Source organism: Phyllostomus hastatus, unplaced genomic scaffold (assembly GCF_019186645.2).
Source record: "Phyllostomus hastatus isolate PE091 unplaced genomic scaffold, TTU_PhHast_1.1 phas_contig_98, whole genome shotgun sequence".
NCBI classification, from domain to species: Eukaryota; Metazoa; Chordata; class Mammalia; order Chiroptera; family Phyllostomidae; genus Phyllostomus; species Phyllostomus hastatus.
This window is the reverse complement of record NW_025333999.1, coordinates 9,212,860-9,240,664: the sequence shown is the minus strand read 5'-3', so window position 1 is coordinate 9,240,664 and position 27,805 is coordinate 9,212,860. Positions and strand designations below refer to the sequence as shown.

At 59.4% G+C, this 27,805-nt stretch overlaps 1 protein-coding gene across 10 annotated transcripts; it reads right to left on the bottom strand.

Annotated features, from left to right (window-relative positions):
* Nucleotides 1-127: 127 nt before the first annotated feature.
* Nucleotides 128-27,748, bottom strand: DMTN (dematin actin binding protein). Of its 10 annotated transcripts, none has more exons than XM_045853433.1 (16): nt 27,481-27,748; nt 10,648-10,853; nt 10,317-10,391; nt 9,828-9,983; nt 8,908-8,952; nt 8,453-8,552; nt 8,016-8,072; nt 7,649-7,801; nt 6,565-6,689; nt 5,834-5,939; nt 2,471-2,535; nt 2,301-2,349; nt 2,121-2,128; nt 1,876-1,941; nt 1,531-1,611; nt 128-1,367 (listed from the first exon to the last, which is right to left on the bottom strand). In XM_045853433.1, the coding sequence occupies exons 2-16, from the start codon at nt 10,663-10,665 to the stop codon at nt 1,254-1,256; spliced, it is 1,218 nt and encodes a 405-aa protein (XP_045709389.1). In that variant the 5' UTR covers nt 10,666-10,853; nt 27,481-27,748; the 3' UTR covers nt 128-1,253. The 10 variants fall into 10 exon arrangements, with proteins under 10 accessions (XP_045709389.1, XP_045709390.1, XP_045709391.1 ...); XM_045853434.1 differs by lacking the exon at nt 27,481-27,748 and adding an exon at nt 22,053-22,209; XM_045853435.1 differs by lacking the exon at nt 27,481-27,748 and adding an exon at nt 19,902-20,084.
* Nucleotides 27,749-27,805: the final 57 nt, after the last annotated feature.

The window sequence follows — 27,805 nt, the reverse complement described above, 5'->3', positions numbered from 1 at the left end:
AGTGTGTGTCAACCCCCTGTCTCCCCCGCTGTGTGTGCCCATCTGAACCTTCACCCCGTGGTGTCCCTCAGCCTGGTGTCACCTGTCCCTCTCACCCAGATCTGGCGGCTCATAAAGAACAAGTGAATTTGGGGACCCAATGCAACCTTTTAATTCCAAGCAGAGCTCCCCTCCCCCAGCATCACACGCACACACACGGTGGAAAGGGACGCCAGCATCCGGGCAGGAACACAACCCAGACCTGGGCAAAAATATATATATAATTATATACACGTGTGGATTCGTAGAGAAGGGAAGCTGGGGACGTGATCAGGTAGGGCAGAGAGTTGGGTGAGGAAAGCAGCTGGGGGTGCCCCAATAAATTACATTCTTTAGAGAGCATGGTGGGGGATGGTGGGGATGGTGGGGATGTTGGGACGTGGGGGCAGGGGGCCAGGACACCCAGCCTGGCCTCTTAATTCTACCCAAGGGAGCCTGAAGGCCTGGCTCTGCCTAGGACCTGGGTGGCAGAAGGTAGGATTCTAGCTCACTTTGCCTGGAGGCCGATGGGGGGCTGGGGTTCAGTATAGGCAGCATCTCCACTCTAAGCCAAGGCTTCTGGGGAAGCCAAGGGGCTGAGCATGAGGCTTCAAAGCATAGGATTTGCAAGGAGAGAACAGGGTAAGCTGGAGGGCCCCTGCCTGGAGGCTGAGCTCCATCCTGCTTCCGCCCGCTGGGTCAGGCAGGGAGGCCCAGGTGCAAGAGAAGCTGTCTGAGGTGAGGCGAGGCAAGGAGGAGTGCCGGGCACACCCAGGGTCCGGGTGCCACCCCCACCTGCCTGCTGCTTCCTGCCCCCACACCCTGCTGCCAGGCTCGAGGGTGCTAGCTGCCCATTGGTCTGGATATTAACAGACCTGACCACCAAGTGCCACGTTCATGTCTCCCCACTCTCACCCTTCTGGGGACCTCTCCATAGGGTGGGGACAGGGAGAGGGTGCAGACATTAACTCTGGGATGCTGGAGTCCGGCCTGGGTTTGCCCTGTGCGGTGAGGGCCAGGGATGTGGGGTGGCCCCCGGCCCCTCACAGGAAGAACGTCCATGTTCCACACCCCAGCACTGAAAGGAGCCTGGGCTCCTCGTGACCCCGCATGCGCGTGGAGCCGGCCCCACCTCTGGCCACCTCCTGCTCCCCCAAGAGATGATGCTTTAGGGCTTAGGGACCCAGCTCCAGAGAACAGCTAGGGTGAGGGGCAGTCACGGAGTGTGGGCGCAGTCAGAACAGGGAGGCCTTCTTCTTGAGTTCGTTCCGCTTCCACAGAGCCAGCCTGCTAAACTCTTCAGGGGACATGGCAAATACCCTGGAGAAGTCCTCGGCTGACAGGTGCCTCTGCGGGGGGACACAGCAAGGCTGCTTAGGGAAGGGACGGTGGGGCTGGGCAGAGCGACCAAGGGGCACCCAGACCAAGAGGCCGAGGTCTTCCTCACCAGGGCGGGGAGGCTGCCCGCCCCCCAGGAGCCCCTGCTCCACCCAGCACACCTTCCCTTCGTACCTCCAGCCTCATCCGGTCCACGCCTGGAGGCAACTTGTTCCGCCCCTTGTTGGTCACCACCAGCATCTCATAGGGATAGATCTGGGGGGCAGGGGCAGTCTTAGGGCCATAGCATTCCCTGTTGCTGTAACCCCTCAACTCCCCAGACCCCTCATCAGCCTGCAGGGGCCATTGGGTTCATGCTGTGTTGCATCCATCTGCCCCAGCTTCCCTGCTGCCCCCCATCAGCAACTTCAGGGGGACCCCCTAGCGCATTCACTGCCCTGGCTTCTCCGCAAGCTGCCCCCCTCTGTAGATGCTTCTGCCCCCTGCCCACCACCCCCTGGCTCTGCCGCTGCCCCTCACCTTCTGCTCCAGCACACAGGGCAGGGAGTTCCCCCGGTCCATCCTCCCCCTCTGGCCCTCTCCGTTCTGGGGAGACCAAAGCCGCAGTGAGCCAGAGCGGGGCAGGGAGGCCTCCCCAGCCTTACCCTGGGCTTCTCATATACTCCCCAGGCCCCTCTGTGACCCAACACCCCCTCCCCCAACACTGCTCGTCTCTCATCCACAGCTTCTGGTGCTCCACGTGTTCCCCTCCAGAAAGCACTCACCTGCACACCTGTGGGAGAGAGGGGTCACTGTTCAGAGGCGGCTCAGAGGTTGGGAAGCATTCAAATCTGCCAGCTTCGCCTCCCAGACCTCCAGCCACATGGCCCAGCCCATGCCACAGACCAGCTGCCCCGGGGGGCTGCAGGAACCCTTTTCCCAGCTTGCCTGACCCTGCCTCTCACCTGGGCTTCCAGTCTCGCTCCCAGATGGGCTGAAGTCTGTGGACTGTAGCTAGAAAGGACATGAAGGGTCAGAAGGTAGCTGACATATTCCTCATCAGTCCCCTTCCAAGCAGCTCAGTCCCTCAGAGGACCCCACATGCACATGCCTCCCTTGCAGTCTGGGACCTTACCCGGCTCAGGGTGGGCCTGCCATAGGCCGGGAGCGACGATGACTTAGAGGTTCCACCGTGCAAGGCTAGAAGAGAGCGAGAGGCCCGTTCAGTCCCTCCGGCCTGACAGTCATTTCTGAGAGGGCCCCCTCTCTGGCCTGCTTGGCCGGGGGCTGGGCAGTGAAGGGAAGACCCAGGGGAACCTGGCAGGCCTCTGTCGGCTTCTGGCTCTTGCCCATAACCTTTGGGGAGCGACATCGTGCTGGTGCCTCTGGACTGTCCCTCATGCCTTCCCTCCCTCTCTAACAGAAGTGCCCTGACAGCTCATTCGGGCTGAAGCCTGCGAGTTAAAATCCATGGCTGGCCAGACATGGTCAGAGGGCGAGGCTCACCATTGAAAATTGGACCTCTGGCACACAAAAATAAATCGGACATCTTGTGAGAATAACCAGTTGTTAGAATTTTATTATGAGCGACTCTAGTAACCAAATCTCAAGCATCTGACGTTATCATACACGACAAGGATGCTCTCCGCAGGCTGAGCTGCCGGACTGCGCCAAGTCGGCGCCCTTCGAGGCAGCCGACTGGCGGTCACTGCCAGCTTGCACGTGGGACAAGGGCACTGACCTCTCAAGCACCGCAGACTGTAACTCAGGAAAATTGGTTTTTAGTGGTAGGTTTTCTGAGAAAAACTTTGTGCCTAAGATTCTTGGTTTGGGAAGATCTCAAAACTCCTTCACCTCCAATGACTAGAAATTGCCGGCACTCTACAGCAATATTTTCACATTTGTTTAAATGTTTAGCCTGGTCAGACTCACAACTATACGGAGCTGTCTTTTCAAAACATTCTTATAAATTCCTTACTTGGAAGTTTAATTGGTGAGAACAAAATGTGCTTTGGGGAACTTGTTTTTTCCCCTTAACACTTCACTTTGAAGATACTTAATAGTTACTTTTGTGTAGAAAATTACCTTTCACAATATCATTACCGGAGCATTTTAGTTTTGTAATAAGTATACATTTCTACTTTACCTGCCTGATAAAATTTCAGTCCACAAGGCTCGTGAGACAGCTCTCACTCCAGATTATGTGTGTGTGTTTGTTTACGTTTGGAAGTGGCCGTTCGGCGTCACCATGAAGTCAGAGTGACACGCCCGCCCACGGTTCTGAGACCGTGAAGGGGGTTAGCGGCCCTGGGGCCCACGCAACCCTAGGACCTTGCAGCACAGACACATTCAGACAAGTTCGGGGAACTGAGACAACGGTGGTGGGAACAGCGGGCTCGCCCACTGGGCCAGGCCAGGCGGGAAGTTAAGGAGCCGACCTGACTGAGAGCAAACTCCAGTGGAATGTGGATATGGAGTTCGACCTTCAACCTTTGACCTTCGGAGCATCCCTCTGTCTCCTCCTTCAGGCCTCCAGTATTCATTCCAAGCTCTCTAAACACGCCTCTGTTCACATGTCCCACCCATCCTGAAATATCACCCTGGTCTTCTGGTGACCCCATGGATGTCCTAGCCACATATGCACCCTAGGGTCCCTTGCCCCTGCCCTTGCCGGCCACACCGGCTTCACCCTGACGTTTGCAGCCTGGGTGTCCCACTTTGTGGCCACAGCGCCTTTCTTTGTTTGCAGCCTCCTTCAGCCTTGCTCCTAGCACATCTGCTTGTTGGTCTCATGGGGCCCTCCCTGTCCTTCGGCCTATAGTTGGGCTCAAAACTGCTTTTGCCAGCACTCAGCAGCTCACCTGGCCCCTCATCTCACAGCACCTGGCTCAGACATCACTGCCTGGAGCAGCCCACGGCCCCCCCTGGTGGGCGGCCCGTGGAGGTGGAGCCTGCAGCGCGTAGATTGTCATCGCTGCAGATGGATGGCCTTTGAGGCAGCCCCCTTCCCTGCAGAGCTGTTCCAAATCTTCCCACATCTCAGTGAGACTTGCCCTTCTTTCACTCGGCAGACTGCGTCCACTTCTAATGTGGCCTCTCCCAGATCGAGTCCCCAAACCTCAGAGAGAGAGGCTTCTCCTGGGCAGCCCCCACTCCGAGGCTGGATCCCTCCCTGGCCTCCTCTCTTAACATGCGTGGTCGCCAGGGGCCATCCCTGCCTTCCCTTCTCTTCTCTCCGTGCAGTTGCCTCTTTCTCAAGGCCTCGCTACTGCCTGTCGTCATCGGGAGACCCTCCCCGAGGCCTGACTCACCCCTCAAGCTCCCAACTCAGGCAAACTCGCACCCCAAACCCAACGTGCCCCAAACCTGGCTCTGCACCTCGGCCCCCAGACCCGCCTCTCTCAGGATCTCAGCTCTGGGTTTGTAATCCCCCAGCACCCAAGAAAGACCAACGCGCCTCTCCCTCACCTCCCTGGCCCCGGGCCCGTCAGCGTGGAGTCCTGTCGATCCCGTCTGCTCTGCTTCTCACACCCGTTCTCTCTTCTCTGGGCCTGTGTGCATTTTATCCCTCACCCAGACTGCAGGGAGTGTGGCCGCTTATCTCCAAAGATGGCCCTCGACCCCATCCCCAGTGCCTTCGTGTGGTTTGCCACCTCTCCCCCACCCGGAGTCTGCGCTGTCAGCGAGCTGCTCTGACCCGGGGACGCAGTGAAAGCGACGCTGTGTGGCTTCTGAGGCCAGACTTTCAGGGGCCTTGTAACTCCAGCTCTGGGTTCCAGACCTCCCCTCTCCTCTCTGGCTGCCACCTCTGAGGCAGTCCCGGCCGGACTCTGGTGACTCCAGGCATGGTGATGTCCAAAGCGCTGGCCACCCGGCCTCTCTGGTGTCAGTCCCGCCACCTCGGGGTGCACTCTGGGCTCTGTGACTCCAGGCTGCTCCAGGCTCTCTCCCCTGGCCAGGAGGTTTCTTCTTCCTGGCCTGTGTCCCCACTGTCCCCAGTGTCTGCAGTGCCTCCCCTCGCCCCCCGCTGCTGGCTTTGTCTCACCCTTCAAGCCTCTGCTCGCCCACACCCCCGACCCCAGGCCCTGTCACTGGAGGCACTGTGCACTCGGTCACATCACAGTCCCTGCTGCACAGGCCAAAGGCCCTGTCTCCACGTCCATTTTCCCAAAGCTTGGAAGCCACTGAAGGACAGGACTGTTTTTTCACTCTTTACAATTGCCGGTGCCTAGCACACGGTGGACACTCAACAGATGTTGGCTAAATTAAACAAGTTGGCTAATTCTGCTTAGATGACACTATCTTTTATCACCTGGTCTTGTTCCATTCCCGGGATTCTTGCTCTGAGGAGGCACCAGCACCTTGAGCCAGTGACTGGTCTACGTCCCCGCGCCCCGAAGCAGCCCGGGGCCAGGCGGAGGACGGACACACCGAACTGACTGCGCACTTCCGGCCGCAGGGTCTGGCCAGGCGAGTCAAGCCCCCTTGTGGCACTCACAGGCGTGGAAGGGTGTCCGGTCGGGCAGAGAGCGGGTCTTCCTCCGGATAGGCAGCGACTTTTCCATCTCTTCTTTCAAGATCATCTTTCCCAAGTTGGAAGTAACCTAGGGAGGGAGAAAGGGAGGTGGATCCAAGACTCTGATCCTGGTTTCTCGTCTCCAGAAGGTTCAGAGTTGGGCGTATTGCAGGCAGGAGTGGGGACAGGTTCGCCTGTGGCTGGGCTGGGCCCGGGAACCCATGGAGCCTATCCTGCTGGTCTGATGCACTGCCACACCGGGTCTGGCCACCCTAGGGAGCAAGGAAGCAGAGCCGCTCAGGGTAACTCCACCCCGGTGGCCTACTATCCCAGGTCACGATGGCCCAGAGCACAAGCCCTTGTCACTGTGAGCGGCCTTTGTGTGACTCCCAACACCGTCTCTTCGGCTCTGGAGCCCAGCGGCCTGCTCTCTCCCTTCACCTCTTCCCATGAGCTGCTCAGCCTGCTGAAGCCTGGCCCTGCTGGGACCACCCTTCCTAATACTAACTCATGTTCCCCCAGAAGCAGCGTGAAGGCCTGGCGCCCCTTCCAAAGCAGCAACTGAAGTCCTGGGAAGGAAGGGGGGTTCCTCACATGCTCCAGCCAGGACCCCTTCCAGGCACGAACCCGTTTGGAACAGGAAAGCTGTACAACCAGAACTCTGGTCCCCAAGAAGACACAGGGAGGTTGGGTTGAGGCTACGAGATGCTCACCTTACTGAGTTCCTCTCTCTGACGCTCCCTGAGAGCCTTCATCTCCTCCCCAGAGTCATCATCTTCCTCCTCCTCCTCCTCCTCCACCCCTTTCCGAGATGCTTTCCGCTTCCTCCATTCTGTTTCTGGGAAACACAGGCAGAAGCAAGTGCATCAACCAACCATGTGCCCAGCAAGTGTTTGCCAGGTGCTGGCGGTGTGCATCGCACTGGGCTGCACCTGAAAGCACACACTACAAATTAGTTTTAAAAAATAAAATAAAATAACAGCTCTGGCTGTTGTGGCTCAGTGGACTGAGTGCCAGTCTGCAAACTGAAAGGTCCCTGGTTCTATTCCCAGTCAGGGCTCCTGCCTGGGTTGTGGGCTAGGTCCCTGGCTGGGGGTGCGAGAAGCAACCAATCGATGTATCTCACCCACACTGATGTTTCTCTCCTCTCTTTCTTCCTCCCTCCCTCACCTCCCTCTAAAAATAAATGAATAAGCTCTTTTTAAAAATTTAAAAATAAGCCCTGGCTGGTGTGGCTCAGTGGATTGAGTGCCAGCCTGTGAACCAAGGGGTCACCAGTTTGATTCCCAGTCAGGGCACATGCCTGGATTGCAGGCCAGGTCCCCAGTGGTGAGGGTGGTGGTGAGAGGCAACCACACATTGATGTTTCTCTCCCTCTCTTTCTCCCACCCTTCCCTTCTCTCTAAAAATAAACAAATAAAATCTTTAAAAAATTAAAAACAAATAAAACACAAGTAACGGCTGCCTCACAGTGGGGCTGGGCAGGAACCACACTCCCCTGACTTGAGCTCACTGGGGATGAGACCGTGTCTCATCTCTCCCTCTCCCAGAGCTCCGACCGCAGAGCCTGGGACACAGCAGACACTTGACAGATGTCTGTTGACTGGTCAAATAAGTGACTGGAAAGTGATGCGTAACAATAGGGCACTGACACTGGGAGCTACAGGAGTGGGTGGCCAAAGCGCCTGCAGGGTTCACGGAGGACACGGGGCGGGGGTGGGGGGGCTCTCGGGCATCAACAGGGGCCCTGAGGCAGTGGCCTGGCCTGCCTTTCCCCTCTCCAGCAGTTTCTCTCACCCACAACGGCCAGTGACGGTGGGCATGGCCAGTAGTCGGTTTCGATCTTGGCGGGCTGGTTGGGGTCAGGGGGCTGGGCTGCAGGGAACTTGGATGACTCAATGATGAAGTCCTCAATCAGGTGCTTGCTCTGGGGGCTGCCTCCAGTGGACTCTGCCGGCGGAGGTCAGGGTCAGCCCGTGCACGTCGCCAGCCCCTCACCTCTCCCCCGTACACCCGTGAGATTGTGGGTGTTGAAACAAGGCACAAGGAGAACACAGAGCACAGGGCGCGTGCCGTGCCAGCGAGGACGGTCATCCTCCTGCCCACTCCCCGCCCTCGGTGTGGCCTCCCGGCAGGCAGGCCAGGTCAATCAGGGGAACCTCACCTCTCTGCTTGTAGATGGGTGGCTTCTTGTAGATGTTGGAATCTGGGCGGGTGGTCTCTGTAGGGAGCGAAAGAGGGTGAGGACGACTGTGTGTTGGCGGTGGGGGAGGCTGGGCCAGTGATGAAAACGGAGACAGTGGGACAGGAGAAGACAGGAAATCCATGGGCTCCCCTCCAGAGCCCAGACAGGACCAGGGCTCCTGGGACTGCCCCTCTGGGGACTGGGGCTTTCTGCACTTTTCTGGTTGGGTGGGAGGGGGGCGAGGCAGGGTCCACAGTCTTTGGGAGCTCTGCCTGGGGTCTGGCCTTGGGGGCCTGGCCAGTCTGGTGGGGAGCATTACCCCAGACGGCGGGGGGCTGAGAGCAAGGGGCTCGGATTCCTGAAGGAGAAGAGAGACCCCAGGAAAAGGGTGCAGCCAGGCCGACAGGGAAACCTACCAGGATGGTGGAAATGGGGCAGGCTGGTTCGGGGGGTCCCGGTGGTTCTTGGGGCTGAAACCTGAGAGATGGTTCCAGGGGACCGGCTGCCCACCCACACCTGCAGAGCAGAAGTGAGGTTCACTGCGGCCCCCAGGCCCCCCACTCTACCCGCTCCAGCCCATGTAGCCGTGACTTCGCCTTTCTCTGCCATCTCTATCCTCCCACCAGCAGCCTGTGAGGCCCCAACCCCAGGGCAGAGGAAGGTATCCGAGGACTCAACCTGCTGCTGGGGCCTGGCCCAGGGAGAAAAGGTTACTTGAGGTCCTGGGTCAGACAGACAGACAGACAGACAGAGTTGGCCAGTGGCAGCATGAGACCAGTGACTCTGCTGTCCCCTGGGCTCTGCAGAGCCCTGTCTGGAGGCCCATGGGGGAGGAGTGGGGCCTGTCGGAGCAGGGCTGGGTGACACTCACCTCTGGGGACGGTGGGGGGGATGTGGATTTGGGTGACAGTGAGCGCTGCGAAGGAGAGGAGCTGGTCAGAGCCATAGGGTGGGATTAAACCCTCGTCCCTAGCCCCCAGAGGGACTACTTCATCCCCCACCCAACTCTGCATCCTTCCCGGCCAGTGTCTGGGCCGCCTCTTCTCTACTGACCTCCCAGTTCCCAGTGCGGGCCCTCCCTCCTCCTCCCTCCTAGGGCTCTCCTGAGAGACCTGTCTGTCCCTAGGATGCACCCAGAAGCCACAGACCCTGGAGTGGTGCGCTTGTGCTCAGATGGCCAACCAAGGGTGGCTGTGGCACTGTTCTCAGGGCCAGACCCACAAGCAACCGTGAGGGAACCTGGGCTCCCGGCTGGGTGTTTAAGTCTCCCCAGCCTGGTCCCATGTCACTGCTCAGCCACAGCACTACCCTTTTCTGAAACACCATTTACAAAGCACCTGCCATGTGTGCTTTATCTCGTGCACTTGACTACCTGGCAAGGGGGATAGGGGATGAAGGTATCACCTCTATTAAACAGGAAGGGACACTGAGACCACAGTCACGCCGGTCACTCAGCCAGGACTTCCAGCCTCTGAGTTCGGTACTCCTGCGTGCTTTCCACAAACCTGCTATTGTTCTGCCCACTCCCACCCTCCTCCCACCTGACCTTTGGTGTCGCTGCCACTGCACCGGGCGACCCCAGCTCCCCCACGGGCCCCTCTGGCCCATTTTTGCTTGCTGTCCACCGACACTCGGTTACCGAAGGTCGATTCCTGCACTCAGTTCCCCTTCTTGTTTTGGAGTCCGGCCTCCAGGAAAGAAAGCACGACAGGGACCCTGCCACCCATCCAGCATGGCCTGGGGGAGCCCTTCCCCTACACCCTGTCCAAGAGGAACCTTTCCTCCATTCACCTCCCGGCTTCTGGGCAGCTCCACATGCTCCAGGAGAGAGTAGGTAAAGTGGGGCTCGTAGATCATGAGGTCAGGCCGCTCGATGTCCAGGATGGCCTTGTCCTTGGGGATGGCAGCCAAGTCCTTGTAGCCCAGCACCTGATTGTCCATCTTGGCCTGAAGGGAAATGGTGGCAATGGAACAGATGTGACCAAAGGCTCCCCTGGCATCCCGGTCTTATGAGCCAGACTTGCAATCGGAAGAAAACGGACGGCCGTTTTAGATGTCAGCTCCTGTAAGTTAATGGTTCCATTGTTTAAGAGTTCAGAGAGTAGTCCTTCACCTAGAACCCTGAGTGGGGGAAACTTCTCTGAATCTGGGGGTCCTTTCTGCCCATCAGCCCTGGCAGAACCACCGTCATGGAGGCTGAGTAAAGCTGCCCAGCATGGAGCGTGGCCCAGCCCTGCCCTCCTCCCGGCCTGAGGGTGCTGGTGGCCAAGAGGTACTCACCACAATGCCGGAGGGAGAGCCGGGAACACTGGAGTCGCGGGAGGAGCTCACGCTCCCAGGGGAGGTGAGTGGTTGCTGGGGAGAGTGAGAAGGAGGGCGTGGGAATGTGCGTGCGGGCGAGGGCCGCGCCAAAGGCGCAGGACCGGCCCCAAGACTATGGGCCAAGGCAGAGAGGGCTTCCTAGGTCTCTAGGACCTCAAGGTGCGGCGCTGCGGACAACCACCAGGTGGCACCATCGACCCCCCGACTTGACCCTGGGCTGGAAGCAAGGCTCCACCCACCCGGAGCACTAGGCCTCCAACTGCCCAGGTTTGGGTGCAGCCCGGCGCACCTTCTGCAGCCGGTCCATGCAGTAGGGAGATTGCCAGTCGGGTCACTCGCAGATCCCTGTGCGCGACGGGAGACGACAGGGCGTCAAGCTCGGCCCGGCTCTTGGGCGCTGCGCACTTGCGGCAGCGAGGGCAGAAAGGGCGTCCCACCGGGCTGTAGCGTCCTCATCCCTCGGCGACTCTCCAGGCTGGTAGCCGAGTGCAGGGCCTGGAAGGGGAGCGAGAGCGTGCCAGCCAGGCTGTAGGGCCGGGATCTCAGCCGGCTGGGGCAGCGGCTGGGACTGGGCAGCCCCTAGCGTTGGGCCTGCGCTCCGGCGAGCAGGGCGGAAGGGCGCCGGGTTCAGGCTTTCCATTCGCTCAGCCTAGGGAAGCCAGCGCGACTGTGGCCCCGGAGGCGGGAAAGTGGAGGGCTGCGCCTGTTTTTGAGCCATTGTTCTCTGGCTAGAAAGGAAATGACGGCAGGGTTTAGCCATCCCGCTGCAGCAGCTTGGTCCCACCTGCCCTGCATCGGGCTACAGGCCAGTTTCAGGCCCAGGTCCTCACGCCCCTCTTTCCTTGACTCTGCGCTGGCCGCTAGTCCCACTCCCCCTCCAGGTGCTGTCCCCTGTGCCACTAGCTCTCCCACCCCAGGAAGGGTGAACTCAGAGGAACTTAGCCATGCCTGTGCTGTGGACCCATGGGGAGGAGAGGACAGGGTACCAAGCAAACTTGGGGAACAGTGGTCAGGTCATTCGCTGGGGGCTGCCACTCTGCCGCTGCCTCAGGTTCCAACCCCTTCGAGGAAGGGAGAGGGGTTGGAGGCAGCCCGTATCTCCGTACAGGCTGCCTCTGCACAGGCTGCCTCTGCACAGGACTCACTTGCAGAGTAAAGCACCCTTGGGGCCAGGGCCCAGCGCCTGCCCACAGCCTTCTTAGGGGCCTGTGCTGAGACCGCTCTCTGAAGAGCGACTTCCCTGCTGGCCAGGGTCCCCCGGCCAGGGCACTGCTGTCCTTGAGTCCTAGGTGGTTAGGTCCTGTCTGCTGCAGTAGAGTAAGAAGGAGTTCGCTGCAGCCACAGACTGTGTCCTCTCCTTGCTCAGTGACTCCCTTAGCAACACTCCCATCCCTCCTCCCCGTAACACACAGGCCGGTACTGGACACATAATAACCATCAGTGAATGCCTGGTTGAGTTTCCAGTGTGGTGATGGTGGTGGGACTGTCTTTCTGTCTGCTGGCAGTAAGCCACAGAGTGAAGAGAACTGATGGCTACAGAGGCCAGGGAGGAGGCAGCATAGTGTGGGGGTTAGGGCGTGAACTAGCTGGATGGGAGAGAGCCTGGGGGTGAGGACAAAAGTCAGCTACTCAGAAGCTGTGTGACCTTGGGCAAATTACCCTCTGTGCCTCACGTTTCTCATCTGTAAAATGGAAGATGGTGTCACGGGGTTGCTCTGAGTATCCGATAAATTACAACATGTGAAATACGCAAAATATTACGAATTCTATGTAGTGTTAGCTATTATTATTTCTATCTCTGTTACCGAAGACAGTCTGTCAGAGCACCGGGGAGTCTCCCCATTGGCTGAGATGGCGGCAGGGGCAGGTTCTTGCACAGAGTGCACCAAAGCTAGAAAGATGGATGGATAGGGCCCTGAGCTTGTCAAAAACAAGAAAGATAATTGGATAGGAAAAAAGCCCCTCCCTCCTCCTCCCTGTAAGAATCTGGACTTGAGCAGGAAGATCAATCTGGGGTATCCAACCCAGGGCCCAGGATGGCCGTGAACGTAGCCCAACATGAAATTGTAAATGCACTTAAAACATGATGAGATTTTTTGTGATTACGTGTCACAATGTATTTAATGTGTGGCCCAAGACAACTCTCCTTCCATTGTGGCCCAGAGATGCCAACAGGTCAGACAGACCTGACTGAGAAGTTCCCTGAGACGGGGTCCACCCCTCTCCCGGGGCCTGCAGCACTGGAATTAAAAACCTCTTTCCTCCTGCACCAGCACCTGCCTCATGAGTCTGGCTTTTGTTGGGGCCGGCAGCCGGACCTGCGTTTTGTTTGGTTACCTCTCCGCAAGGACTAAGGAGCTTCGGCATTTTTCCTGTGGCCGTCCTTTGCAACCAAGGTCCGTGAAAGGCTGAGGTCACTGGCACTCCCGATCTCATCTCCCATTGCGTCATATCAGGTCACTTTCCTGCTCACTGTCTCTCCACCACAAAGCCACCTGCTTGCTGCACAGCAGCCCTCACGCCCACTCCCCTGCTCTTGCACGTGCCCTTTCACTATTCTCCATCCGCCTCGCCTGCCAGATCCCACCCGCCTTCAGGGTTAGCCCTAAACCCTCCTCTCCTGGGAGGCCTCCCTGACCATTCTAGTCCTCAGCCTTCCCTCAATTCCAGTGGGACTTAACAAGAGAACTGTGTAACTTAGTCCTGGATTTTACGTTGCCTGACATGGGAGCATGTTTGTTTTGCTAAGTACAATGGCTGCTAACTTCTGGAGGGCAAAACAACGACAATAATAACCACTGTATTTTATGTGCTTGTGCTGGGCACAGTGGTACCTCGGCACTCATCCTGAATCCGTGCCGGAGCTCTGGACGAGCGCCGAAACCAACGAGTGCTGAGCAAGAGACCGCTGATAAGGCGTTTCCTCTTGTGGGGCAGCGTTCTCTTGCTGTGTCCCGAGCAAGTGCTGTTGCTGAAACATTTGTTCTTGTCAAAATGCGACAAGTAGTGATTTTGATAGGGTCTGAAGCCAACAAATGCCTCGGTGTGACTGCACCTTGATAAGCACTTTACGAAGATTATTTGGTTTCATCCCCCAGCAGCGCTGTAAGGTAGGCCCATTTTGCACATGAGGAAACTGAGGCCCAGAGAGAGAGGTTAAAAACTTGTCTGGGGTTGTGGAACTGCAAATGACCAAATCTTAGGCATTGGCGTCGTTCAGGGTGCCTGCCTAGTACTGTGTCAGGGGCGTCGTGAGGATAGACTCCCCTCAGAATCTGCCACATTTCCCAGGTCTTTTTGGAATTCTAGAGCCGGAGCTTCTCCAAGACCAGACTCTGACCTCAGAGTCGTACCAGGTACATGGTGCCCATGGGAAGACTCTGTTCCACAGCCTTATGGTTTCCCTCCCTTCTTAGCTCACTTGGCAATGCTTTTAACTAGATGTCTGAGGACCAGAATAAACTCTAGTACATATGCAAGAAACCGTTAGCTCCCTCTCACTCTTTCAAATCTTTAACAGCCATTGTCAGACTAGCAATACGCTTGGTTTAGCCCTAGAGGCAAACACTTATTCATCCATCAGTCCATTCATCCACCCACCCATCTACCCACTGATCCATCCATCCATCCATTCACCCCCCACCCAGTCATGTATTGTTTTATCCATCCATTCACCAAATACTTTCTCGGAACCTATTCTGCAATGACCACAGAGCTGCACCCCATGACATGTCTTCTGGGGAACACGAAGGTGAATCAGAGGAGTGAGCTGGCCCTCTAGCAGTGAGGCGTGTACACAGATGACTCCCATGCCGAGCAGAACATCAAGGTGCCGGAAAGACAGTGGAAGGGGCTGTGAGTGGTGAGGGGAGAGAGGATCACTCCTCCTGGGGTGTCAAGAGGGGAAAATGAAAGAGATTTCTTAGAGGAGGAGGAGGTGTGTGAGACAAGTCTTGGAGGATGCCGTTTGAGATCATGTAAAGATGAAAAAGGGATTTGCGAGAGAGAGAGCAGCAGGAGTGAAAGTAGGTCTGCCTGTGGAACAGCGTGGAGGGCTGAACTGTGGAGTTTATGAGGCTGAGATATGTTTGGGGCAGGTTGTGGGGGCCAGACTGTGGGGGCCTTGACCCCAGACTATGGGACTGAGATTGTGTTCTGTGGGCAGCAGGGACCACGGATATGCTTAGAAACTTGTTTTGAACAAAGGAGTGGCAGATCCAAGCAGAGCTTCAGGAAATGAATCGGGCTGTAGCCTGGGAGATGGACAGACAGAAAGAAGCCGTCGGAGAGAAACTAGCCAGGAAGCTACAGCAGCAGCACAGGTGGGGGGATCTTGAGGGTCTCGACTGGGCCGGGGGCCAAAGATGGAAAGGAGCAAATGGGAGACAGCCCAGAGGCGGGGTGCGCAAAACAGGACTTGATCTGGAGAGCTGCTGGGGAGAGGCAGTTAGCAAGCCTGAGAGACAGAAGGGAGAGCGATGGGTTCATTTGTGCCAGGTGGAGGTTGAGGTGGGTGCAGTAGTGAACAGGTGGGGAGGTCCAGGGAGTTGAGGGAGGGGTGGGCTAGCAATAGGGATTTGGGAGGTTGAGCCAGCAGGGGTGGTCTGCACCTGAGGTCTGCCAAGGGAGAAAGAAGGTCAAAGAAGGTCCTCTGGGAAACACCCGGGGACTCGAAGCAACAGCCAGAGACAGTGTGAATGGGGGGAGCAGGCTTACACGGCCGGCTCCTTTGAGGGTGGGGAGAGTGTCTAGTGATTCCTTGCACAGGGTCCGGTGGCAGTAGCACCTGCTTGCGGGTGATTGGTAGACTAATAACATGGGTGTAATAATTTATAGTTTTAATTTAAACATTTCACCTAAAATGTCATACAGTGTGCTTGATGTGATATTGTTATGTTACAGAATGGCATGCTTATGATTTTGTAATAAAAGATTTTGTAACAAAAGAGTGGCATGATTTGTGCCGGACCCTGTATTTTCAGCAAAGGGCCTGATACACAGTAAGTGCAATCAACACCTAGGGAAAGGATGGGGGTGGGGCGGGGGAGGGGCCGAGAAAGGAGGGCAGCAACTGGAGAAGGCCAGAGTGATGGAAGGGGTGACAGCTCCCCCCTGTGTGGGTATCGAGGCCTGGTGGCCCTGAGAGTGCCTCCCAAGGAGGGGTCTTGAGGCTGCCTTGCTAGGGACCACAGGAGGGCGGGTCTGGCCAGGACCCCTGGGGGGTTGCTTCTCAGAAGTGTAGGGGACGGCAGGAGGGAGCTAGGGAGAGTGACTTTGGAGGAGGCAAGACGGGCCACAGGTTTTTAGGAAACGGGGAGACTTGAGCACGCTTGCAGGCGGAGGGAAGGATGAAGAGGAAGAGGTGGCACCGCGGGAGCAGGGTTCCAGCAGGGGGAAGGGCGTCCAGGCCAAGGACCAGCTTCGAAAGGGAAGCACTTGCTTCCCTGAAAGGAGAGGGCGGGGTAAGAAGCAGGGTAACCCTGTACAGTGGCCTTTGGATGGGCCAACCCAATCTGATGGCTTTTATTAAAAACGAGAGATTGGAAAATAAAAAATAAAGAAGCCCTGACCAGTGTGGCTCATTTGGTTGGTGGTCATCCTGCAAGGTGAAAGGCTGCGGGTTTGACCCCAGTTGGGGTGCCTTAAGGGAGGCAGCCCATAAACGTTTCTCTCACACATCAATGTTTCTTCCCCTCTCTTTCTCCCTCCCTTCCCTCCCTCTAAAGATAAGTAAATAAAAGTTTAAAAAAGAAGGGAGAGACAAGGCCCTGTGCAGCTCTCAGGCCAGTTAGGCAGAGGTTTCAGAGAGCAGAGGAGGTTTGCCGGGGTCCCTGGCCATGCGAGAGCAGGGAGTGGGGGCGCTGAGCGGGCTGGGGGGCTTGGAGGCCCAGGCTGCACCCAAGTGGCCCTGGCGCCCTCCCATTGAGCAACCATTTGAGGGGACACCACCGAGTGGGGCGATGGCTGTCCACCTGTGGTAACGGTGCAGGCAAGGAGGCAGGGGCGGGGCCGAGGTGAGCTGTGTCCCAGGAAGCAGGGCTGTGCTGAGGCCCACGCGCCCACGTGCACGACGTCCTACAGGCGCCATTCAGAAACGCGGCTCCAGGTACTGATGTCTCTGTTCTGCACCCCCAGGCCCCGCTAATCCGCAGCTGTCCACAGCCCCTCCCCCCATCGCCTCGGGGTTTCCTCCCTGGCCCCGAGGCACATGTCTCCAGGACCCTCACACCAGTATCCTCCAGCATGTTTGAAAGCACCTCGGTTACTTGTTAATATTTTGCCCTTTGGTGCGGTTTAGTTTTTAATTTGGGTTAGTTTTATGTCTTATACTGTGAGATGTTACTGGTGAAATTTTAAGGGGGGGCAGAAATGTTTTGGGGTGGAGGAGTGTGCGGGAGGGGGCTGAGAGAAAGAAAGAAGAGTGGGGAGAGAGGGCCTGGCTTCCGTCCAATCGCACCACAAAGACAACTGCTTACTCCACCCACATGTAGCCCCTCCCACAAAGCTCCTTTCCCCCAAGTCCACACCCCACTCCCTCGGCTGCCTCCGGCTCGGCTCCACCCTCTCCCACCGTGCACCTCACTGTTGTGTACTCCCTAGGTTCCCGCAACTTGTCCTGGAGGCCGCAAGGGCAGGCTGCAGCAGGAAGGTAGGGCAGGATGGAAGGAAGGCAAGCCCAGGGTGCGGAAGGGACACCTCAGCAGAGCTGGCTCTGATCAGACACTGTCGGGCTCCTCATCCTTCCCTGTCCGCCCCACCCTCCTCGGACTGTGCAGCCTGCCTTATCTGAGCCGCCAGCCAGCCCCACCTCACACTGCCCACCCCAATCTCCAGGACAACGAGAGCCTCTCTGCTCCCGGATGGGGCGATAACACCCGCCCACCCAAACAGCTGGCTCTTGCTCCAGGTAGGGGCTGACCTGACAGTGGCTCTCTGAGCCTGCAGAAATGAAGGCCCAACCAGCAGACCCACAGCCTGGGCGTCTGGTCCAGTTTCTGCTCCTTTCCTAAGCCAGCCACCACATGCTGTGCGCCGGTCACTGGGCCAGGCACTCTCCTTTCTGCATTTACACCAGTCAGTGCCCTCCCCATTTAGAGATGAAGAAACCCTGGCTGAGAGGTTGGCTTGCCGGAGGCCACCAGATAGAAGCCAGGCTAGAATTCCTGCCCAGGTCAAAGTCAGTGAATACTCTTTTCAGTGGGTCCCCAACGATCCCACTTGGCTTGAACTTGGAACTTTAGATCCCATGTGTTGACCTCACACGGTGGAGCCGTCCTGAACCCTGCTCACTGGCCTGGACCGTCGACGGCGAGCGGGGACCTGTGGGGACTTGCCAGGCAGGGCCAAGCTGAGGGGCCCACAGTAAACAGGTTACGAAATGAGGCCAGCGTCCAAGTGGGCTGGGGTCAGGGCGGGCAGGAGCTGGGCCCTCCCCGTTTTCTCCGTCTCCTTCGCAGTGTGACTGAGGCCCCGCTCTGGCCTGGCTCAGTCTGCTTTCCTTTTTCTTTACTTTCTTCATCCTTCCTCCCTTCCTTCCTGGTTTGTTTCCCTTTCACCCCCTCCAGCTCCCGGCCCCACCCCCCAGAGTTACTGTGGCAACAACTCAATGCCAGAAATAAAGGCAGGATCCAGCTAGGTCACCAGTTCCCAAAACAGCATCCGAGTGCAGAAAGGGGAAGGGCCCAAGGCCTAGGGCATCACATCAGGAGCAGGGAGTCCAGGCCTGCGCCGAGGCTGGGCTCTGTGCCCGGGGTGGGGGGGGCAACCCACGCTCCCCCAGAAGGGACGTGAGGGAGCAGGAGAGGGCTCCCTGTTCTGGGCAAGTGGGTCCATCAGAGCATCCCTTCCCTCTGCCCATCCTGAGGCCTGAGCCTTTTCTAAGACTGGCCAAGCCCTAACCCTAACCCTCTTCCCTCCCATTCTGCTTCCCCCACTGCCTTTTGAAAGCCCTGTTCTAGCTGCTGGGACTAGGGTCAGGGCCCCTCTAATGCCGACCCCAGCACCCTCCAGCACCCTTTCCTACTCTGGGAACTATCTGGCAGCAGCAGGTGGGCCCAGAATCTGGGATTCGGTCGGAAAACCTACCTGCTCCAGGCCCCTACCCCCTCTTCTTCCCCTCCCGCCCCACGTGGATGCACATCTATTCATCTGATTTCTTTTAGATCTCTCACTTGGGTCTCCGTATCCTCTCTCTATATCCTCCTTCTGAGGAGCCCCTCTTTCTGTGTCCCTGCAGCCCCGTAGGCTTGCTTGGTCCTCAGCATGTTCCCACTCGGGCCTCTATTTATAGTGGGCCCTGTGGGTGGATTGTGCTGTCACTTGTACAAGCTGGTTCGATAGGGCCAGGGGAGATGCAAGGGTCTTGCACCCCAAATTTAGCCTTCTGAATTATGGCCCACCCCTATTCTTGTCTCGACACACACACATGAGCTCCAAAAGAGGAGTCCTGACCTCCTGCACCCCCAGGTGGCCAGCCTGCTCCAGGTGCTTGGCACCTGGCCACGGGGAGGCCGGCAGCGCCCAGGCAAGCCCCTCATGTGGGCACAGGCAGGAGAGCCCATGCTGAAACAGTTGTAAAACTCATGCACCTGCTTGCCAGATCTCACCCCCACTCTCCCAGAGAGGCCCCCACACAATGACACACTGTGCTGTGGACGCCCACGGGTACCCACCCACCAATCCTCCCCTTCACAGCCACTTGCACCACATGCTGATACCCCCTCCCCAAGCTGTGTACATGCACAGCGACACACACAGAGCACCCCATCTACCCATTGCCTGGGGCCTTCCTGTGCCACCCATTCCCAAAGCATGGCTGCCTCTGTCTTCCAGGCCGGCCCCTGCTCCCCTGACTCTGGCACCTGTCAACACAGCCCCCGGGTGCCTCTGCCCAGGAAAGGGCATTTGGCCTGTGGGGCTGAGGCAGGGCCGTTGGCAGGGGCAGCTCTGGGTCCTGCTGGGCCTGCGTGTCTGCTCAGCCCTCAGCACCTTCAAGTACATCAACAGCCAGCAGCAGGAGACAGCTGGGGTCAGGCCTTCGGCCACACCCTACCACTCAACCTCATTCTGCACTCAGCCCTCTCCCAGCCTGGCCAGCCAAGGGCTAGAAGGGCCTCCCCCACCAACTCCCACCCCATCAACAGCATTCAGGCCTCTGCGTGAACTGCTACCCCCACCAGGGGGAGGCTGGCCAACCCTCTCTCTCCCTTCCCTGTCACTGAGCAAAGGGGGAACACTCCCCTGCCCACCCTGGACCTTGCCATCACTGGGACTCCCAGCCCACACTGCCAGCGAAGTGAAGGGGCATTGGGGCGACACCACGGAACACCCCAGCCCCTCTTCCCTAAACCAGAAGGCAGTTGGATCAGACCAAACCCAGCTACTCCAGGGCCTGGCCACAGGACCCGGTCTCCCACTGAACAAGGGATCACAGCTGACCCTCCTCGGGCGCTCCTTGCCACCACCCAGAGCCTCTCTCCCAGACTGGTGCTGTGGCCCAAAGTGTCCACAGAGGGCCAGAGAGTGGGAGCCCCTGCCACCTACCTGTTCCCGGACAGACGCTCTGAGCCGGAGGCCGGGCAGGGACAGGCGCAGGCCCCGGCCCCAGGCTGCTGCTTTTCCTCTGAGCCTAGGTAGCAGGCCTCTCTTCCAGGAACCCAGCTGTGTCTCCCCAGAGCACAAATAACAGGAAAAAAACTGCCTGGGGTGTGGTGGTGGGGAGCTGGAGAAGGAGGGGACCTACCCCCCTAGGCCCCCACCTCTCTGGCCCCCACCCCACTCCTCCACAAGCCTGGAGCTCGGATCCGGAGCTGAGCGGGCTGGGGCGTCTGCGCCTGTCGGGCAGGGCCACTGGCTCCCCCACACCCGCACCACCCCACCTCCCACTGATAGCGTGTGGCCAGCCCAGGGTGTGTGTGTATGTGTCTGCTCTTCCACCTCACTCGCTGGCTCACTGGCGGTACTCAATCCATTTCAAACAAGAGGAGCATTAAGCCGGCATCATGACAAAGCAGAATCGGAAGCAGCCTGGGCCGGCCACTGGCCTTTTTCCCTTTCCCACACCCCAACCTCACAACGCTTGCTCCTGCTCGCCGATACACACAGCCCCTCCAGCCTCCTCCTAAACAGCCAGACAGGGCTCGACCCACAGCCCAGGGTGACAGCCCCTGGCTTCTCCAAGAGCCTGTACCTCCTGCTCAGCACCTAACAGCAACCACAGAGGCCTCTGGGGTCCCTGCTCCCTGGCTGCCAAGGGCACAGGTGCCGGACTCCATCACCCGAGGATGGACCCTCTCCTGGGAGGACGGACAGGAAGACTGGGAAAAGCAGGTTTTCGGCGCCAGAGACTGGGTTAGCCCTGCGGAGGCCAGAGCCCCCCCGAAGGGCCACAGAGCACAGCAGTGGTGGTGTGAGTGAGAAGGGCCCCGTGTCCTGCCAGGGCAGCTTCGCTGGAAGGGAACTAACTTCCTGCCAGGCGACGCCCAGGTCCCAGCATGGAATCCCAGGGATGTGTCTTCCCCGACTCTAGGAAGACCCCCACCACTCCAAGGCCCAGCCACGGTCCTTTGGGGTTCCTCTGAGCTCAGAGCAGAGCCCAGCTCCTGTGTGACCCCCAGAGGCGGGCAGGGGGCGGAGCCCAGATAGCTGACCCTGGCCCTGGCCTCCTCTCTACCTCTTCGGGCAACACCTGCCTACCTAGGCAGCCTGCACTGTTGCCCTGGTAACCACTGCCCACAGCCGGTCAGCTGACATATCAGCTGTCGGAAATCTGGAAACGGGGGAGGGGGCTTGGGATACTGAATGGAAAATCACAGGGAAGGTTCTTGGTGGGGGGGTACAAGTGAGAATGTGCCCTGGGGACTTTTCCTCTAAGAGAAGAGAACAGGAGGGGACAGGTGGGGACAGGTAGGGACCAGAGGGGAGGCATGTGTCTGGGTTAGTGGAATACAGAGCAGAATGAACCCTAAAGAATGGGCTCTAGAGAGAAAGGAGAAGTACAGAAGGCAGGTAGCTGAGTGGCTGGGGCAGAGTGGACAAAGTCCAGGCTCAGCCGCTGGGTGCAGGTGGGGGGAGAGGGCCCCACGGAGAGGTGTGAGGATGCTGGGAATGGGAGTGGAAACAGGATCAATCCAGCCAGGAAAAAAAGGCCAGGAGAGGATGCAGGAGGGGGGGCGCCTCTGATGCCACAGGAGGGACTGCATCCTTGGGGGAGGGCACAAGGCTTTCCTGGGGAACAAGCCTGGGCCCAGAGCCTCTCTGTTGTCTCTCCCTACCACCCCCCTTACCATCCTGGCCCCACCCCAGGCCTGCACAGCCTCCCTCCGCATCCACCCGCCCCTGCCCCCACCCCAGAGACCCAGTGACAGGCCCAGCCAGCCTCTGCCTTCAGGACCTCTGATCTTCCTACTGCCTCGGGCACTCCCCGCCTCTCACTCTCCCTCAGCAGACCCCACCCCAGGAGGTCTGTCTTCCTGCTCAGAGCCCCGAGAGGTAAGGCTGGAATCAGCCGTTGCCTGCCTGCCTGCCTGCCTGCCTGCCAGGAAGGGCCTGAAGCAAGGTGGCTCAGGAGGCATGGGTAGCAGTCTGCCGGGGAGGAGGAAGCATTCTCATCGGAGAAACAAGCACATCCAATGAGGGGGTCAAGGGGAAGGAAGGGAAGGACTGGGTGGGGGGAGCGGGGAGGGCTGTCGGTACCTTCAAGGGCCTGGGGCGTGGGGCAGGAGCCGGGCAGCTTCCTCGGTGACATACACCTCCATCCCTCAGCGCATCTCCTCTCCGCCTCCCGTTGCCAAGACAACCTGCCGGCTCAGCCGAGGAGGAGGCGGCGGCAGGGAGTGGGGAGGAGGGGGCTGTGGCTCGTACTGCCTGTTCTTCAGCGACAGAGGAAGGAGGCCTGAGGCCGGCCCCTCTGCTGGGGTGGGTGGGGAAGCCTCAAGACCCAGCCCCGGCACGGTCCCCTCCCCCCTTCCACAGGGCTCTGGGATTGGCTACTGGGGCGGCCTCAGGAGAACCTTAATTCAGGGCCCACAGCAGGTCTGTCCTGGAGAAGGAGGGCTCTGGGCAGTGCCGTCCCCCTACCCACACCTCCCAACTGCAGAAAGCTCAGTGTGGAGTTGGGAAAAGGCGGCAGGGACAGGGAGGGGTAGTCTGTGTTGAAGGGCCAGGGGGTGGTTTTCAGCCCGATTGGGAGGCCCAGGGCAGAGCTGGGCAGGTAGACACACAGTTTTGGGCCCAGAGGCCTGACCCCGTCTGACCTCTGTGTGTCCCTGACCACCTGCCCCAGTCCCGACCCTCTCACTGCCCTGGACCTACATGAGCGACCGGGCCCAGGACAGTGCTCTCCCACCCTACCCCACCCCCGCCCCCCAGGGCCCATCCCACCGCCCAATCGGCAGGGCTTCCCTGGGCAGGGAAGGTTCTCAGCTAGCCAGCCCTGAACCTGGGGGATGGTGGACTTAGGGCTCCCTCTGCCGGCCCGAGATGCGTGGCAGCCATCAAGGTCATCACTTGCTGAGAGTGATCTTGGAGTGCGCCTTGGTGGGGCTGGGGTCCCCAGGGCACAGGCAAGACAGCAGACCCTCTCCAGCCCCCCAGCTCTGCCTCCTGCTCCTCCTCATGGGAGGCCCCAGACTCCCCATGGCCCACTGAACGGTCTGCCCCCCACCCCCCATTGCTTGCTGCCTCCCCCTCAGGCAGGGATGAGAGGGGAGGCAAAAACCTCTGCCAGCAGCAGGCAGCACTGAACACCAGGCGCCTGCTAGCCGGGCCGCGTGGCGGGCCTTCTGGGCACCACCTGGCCATACCCAAAAGGCTGATCACAGGCCTAGCATACCTTTAAGCTCAAGAGTGCCCGAGGTCTTGGGGACGGTGATGGACCCACAACAGGGGCCAGAGCTCCTGCCCCTCCCAGACAGGCCACCCCAGGCCCAGTACCTAGTTCTCAATTTCTGTTGCCAGCAAGGTGGCTGGTGCCAAATGTCCTGAGTGAACTCGGGGCCCGCCGCCTGTCCCCTCCCCAGGGCCTGTGCAGCAGGCCCTCTGTCCTTTCTCTTCGTCTCACTCCAGTGCTCCTTGCCCCGCCTCGTGCGTGGACCTGTGGGGGAGGGAGAGCCCCAGGGATGCCCCCCTGAGCCTATGCCATGTAAACATTAACCCAAGAGGTTGACTGGCACACCTGGCCCCTCGGGAGAAGGGAGAGTTGACGGAGAACCGGGCGGGGGAAGGAAAGGGAGGATGAGGACCTAGATGGGACCTTTTCTCATCAGAGTTCGGACACCATGTCCCCCACCTCCAATCACCAGACCCTCTGCCTCCTGGACCTCAGAGCCTTGGCCCCCAGCATGCTGCCATGGGGCCAGCCTCGCTCCCCAACCCTCGCCTCGCAATGGCACCTGCTCACTCCCTTTCTCAGAGCCCACTGCCTCCTCCTGCCAAAGCAGGGAGACCAAGATCTGTGAAGTGTGACCCGGCCACCTCTTGCTGCTGCTCTGGGTGACCTTCTGGCCACACCCGACTCTCACCATCCCCTGGAGAGGCCTTCCTTCTCCAGCTGCTCTCTCAGTGTCCCCCTCACCTGTCTGCTCTGCTGGTCGCAGTCTTGCTTGTTCTTAAAGACCACGCCAACCATGGACCCTGCCGGCAGCTCCACCCTGTGCTGGCTTCCACCCAAGAGCCCCGTGTCCTTGTGGAGAACACTCCCCTCGAGGCACCGATGGTCCCCTTCCAGGACAGGCTCTGAGTTCCAGGGCTCGCTAGCGGTGACCTCGGGAGGGCCTGTGTTTGAGCTCGCCCACACATGACATGGGAATGATCTGTCCCCCACACTCGGGGCTCCGTGCGCTGCCAGGCGCATCGCCAGGGCTCTGCGCACTCTGGGTCCTCATCACCCCTCGCTCCTGCCTCCTATTTCACACTTTTGGGACAACCAAATGCTGCCTTGCTATTGTAGGTGTGAGAGAGAGATTTCCGAAAGTCCTGTGAACCAACTGCCTTTTTATGGGCTTATCCCCCCAATTAAACTTCAGGTGTCTTGAGAACTTGACGGGGGCTGATGCAATGTCTTGCCCATCTTTTTAATTCACTGAAGGGCTAGAACAGTGCTGTACATTGTAGAGAGCAGATAAATATGGGGTTAACTGCTTAGGACCGCTCCCCATCCACTCCCACCTAAGGATGGAGGGTAGAGGCCGGATTCTGGCTCCTTGTCCTGCCTCCACCTCGAAGGACAGCAGGGCACTGGGCCAGTGACACCTTCCTGGGCTTTCTGGTGGTTTATTCCCCCAGTAGGTCCTTACTCTGTGTGATACACTGTGCTGGGTGCGAACGGGGCAGGGGGCGAACATGGACTGTTTCTGCGCCCGAGGCCCTTGCTGCCTAGCAGGCCCATGGCAAGGGTAAAGGAGCACGGCCTGCACCAGCTGTGGTGTGCGCCATCTGATAAGGGTGTGCGGCAGAGGACCAGAGCCATGGAGACTGCTGCTCCCCCCAGGAGCGCAGAAAGTCCACGGGGCAGGCGAGATGGCTGTGGTCCGGACACAAAAGCCCTCCGGAGGAGGGCACGCTGGGCAGGGGGACCCTCACGAACACAGAGGGACAAGCGTGCTTGCTGAAGGGTGTGGGTGGCAGTTCTGGCAGCACCCTGCTCTGAAAGGGCCTCTGTAGGGACGGGGCGGCGAAGGGCCTTCAGTCAGGCCTGTGCTGGAGCCTGGAAAACCATGCTAAGCTTCCCAGTGTTCCGGAGATGCAGACAGAACCCTGGTGGGTGGCAGGTAAGGCGAGCTGAATAAACTGGTATCCCAGAGTAGGGTGGGTGGTGGCGTGAGGAGGCAGAGAGGCCGTGTAGAAAGCTTTGCAGGGATTGAGACATCCCAGTGAGGCCTTGCCACGGCACTCCAGAGCTTGCAAGAAAAAGCGGTCATGGGCAAGGGGGTGAGAGTTGAGATGCTGGTTTGCTCGGAGACAGACAGCCTGAAGAGCAGGTGAGAAGAGAAGGGCAGAAATCTTAGGGGGCCAGGCAGGGAAAGAACTGGAGAGTGAAGAATGGACAGATGGCCTGTGGCAGGCGGTGGGGAGGAAAGAGCATCGGAAAGGGCTGGTCCCCGGTGGTGTCCAGGGCTGAGGACACCAAGGGCTGAGGCAAGGCTTTTTGGCTTGGCGACTGGAAAGTACCACCACTGGACTCCAAGGGACAGGGCTGAACGGAATGACATAAGTAGAAGCCAGCCTGAAAGGACCAAAAAGAGTGGGTTCCCTCTCTGACTTTCTGCTTTGGCTCCCCTCTGCCTTGCCTGGCTATTTGGAGGATGGGACAGGGAAGGGGGATCGATAGGGAGGCTATTCTTAGGTAGCTAGTGCTCTTGGGAATCCTAAACAGGAGCAGGATGTGCGTGAGGCCTGCTGACACTGCTGCCCTCGCCTTGTCACATCCCCACCCCCACCCCCACGGACAGGTTCATCCTGCCCTAAGTCTTCCCCTGCTGCATTCTCCCTCCCCCATCTGCACCCTTGCTCAGCAACTTCACACACCCCAGGAGCAACCAGGGTGCTGGAGCCCACTGCGGGCCTGTCTGAGGCCCTGGGGAAGCCCCTTTCCTACCGCACATTCATACAGTTTACACCCCTCCGAGGTCCCCTGATTAGAGTCCTCCTGAGCACTATTAGCATCTCCGGTCGCCAGTTCAGAAGGAATGAGCTGAAGGGACTTCCCCAGAGCATGAAGAGGCACTAAATCGCGGGGCGAGCCAGGGACCAAGGCGGCCAGCAGGCGGGAGCCCCGCCGGGCTTGGGCTTGGCGTGGGGCGCGGGCACTCGGACACGGCACGGGCTCCCAGCTCCCTTCCCTCGCTGTTCCCCAAAGTGTCCCTCTCGGCCAGGTCTCACCTCAGAAAGCAAGAAAGAAAACAGTGAGGGCTTTCTGGAGCCGGCCCCCAGAGGCCTGTCTGTGTTGGGGAGGTCGGGCGGGGGGGGGCGGCCCAGAAAGGCGGAGAAGAAAGCAGAGGCGGGACAAAGGGCCCCGTCCACCTTTGAAGCTGTTTCTAACCCAAGCTGGGGAAGGTGGGGGTGGGCCGGAGAGCTGGGCTGGGGGAGGTAGTCTAGAGTTTTAAAGAATGTCTCAGATTCCTTTGGAAATCAGAGGGATTGTGAGAGCTGCCCCTCCCCAACACACTTCCTTCCCAGCCCCCCAAGTCCAGTCCTCCACACCTGGGGGCCCCAACCCTTTGTCCTCAGGTAATTGCTGGGCTTCGCCCCTGAGTTTAAAATCCCATTGATCTCACCAGTTATCAGCTTCGGCTCCAGACCACCCTCCCTACACCCCCCCAGAAAATGACGCTCAACACCCCCCCTCCCCCACCCCGCAGTCCTCCCTGGGATTAAGGTTCTTTGTGACTGGGGGTGGGGGGGGTGAGAAAAGCGACCCGGTGGAAACCAATTATGACAAACCGGAGGGAGAACGGCCTGGGGCCTGGGGACCTCCCTCTTGGCTGCTGCTGTCTAAAGGCGGGGGCTGGGGGTGGCTGCTGGGGCTCCAGCCCCTCCAAGGGAGAGGGGTGTGACCCCCTCCCCCTCCACAAACACGGGGCTTTGCGCTCCTCCCATTGGGACTAAACCAGGCCGCCTTCGACTCCCCATCCTGCCCTCATTTTTAGGCCATTCTTAGGAGAAGCGACGCCTTTCGTCCTTTTTCTTCTCTTCCCATAACCCCCTTCCCTGCTGTAAGCTCAGAAAAGGGGGAGACAGAGCCTGGGGGTCCATCCACGGAAGGCAGGACTCAGGCAGGGTGTGTCCCCCAAACAGACTGGGGTTGGGGGAGCGACCCGCAGGGCAGGGCCTCCCCCTGGACAGGATTAGAAGCCAGAGTGAAGGGGCGAAGAGGTGGGTTTTAGGGCCCCTGAGGCCCACCCTGAGGTGCGCACCTCGGGGCGCTGGGAAGGCCCACCAGAGCCGCTCAGGTTGGGCCGCGGCCGCTCCTGGGTCCTTTCCCCTAGGCCGGCCTCTGAGGTCCCCTCAGGTGTGCCTCCCCACGCCCCGCCTCCCGCCCCCAACGCCCCGCAGCGGACCCGGGATGACGAGGGGACACTTTCTCATCCTCCCACCCTCTTCCGCCCGCCCCGACCCTCCTCACCGGAAAGATGGGATCCTGCTCCCGGCCAAGCGGTTTCAGCGGCGGAGCGCCAGGCCTGCTGCCCGGCTGGCCGCCCGCCCGACCCGGCCCGGCCCGGCCGGCCCCAGGGTGTGGGTTCTCCGCGCCCCACAGGTAGCACGGGACTTGCCGGAGAGTCAGGAAACCGGAGCTCTCGGAGGGAGGGAGGGGCGCCCTGGGCTCCCGCGGACGGACGCGCAGCCCGGGCCACCCGGGCCACCCGGGCCACCCGGGCCTGGTGCGGCCCCTCGAGGACGCCCCGCCCCGCCCCGCCCCGCCCCGCGCGGCCCTGCACCTGCAGGAGCCC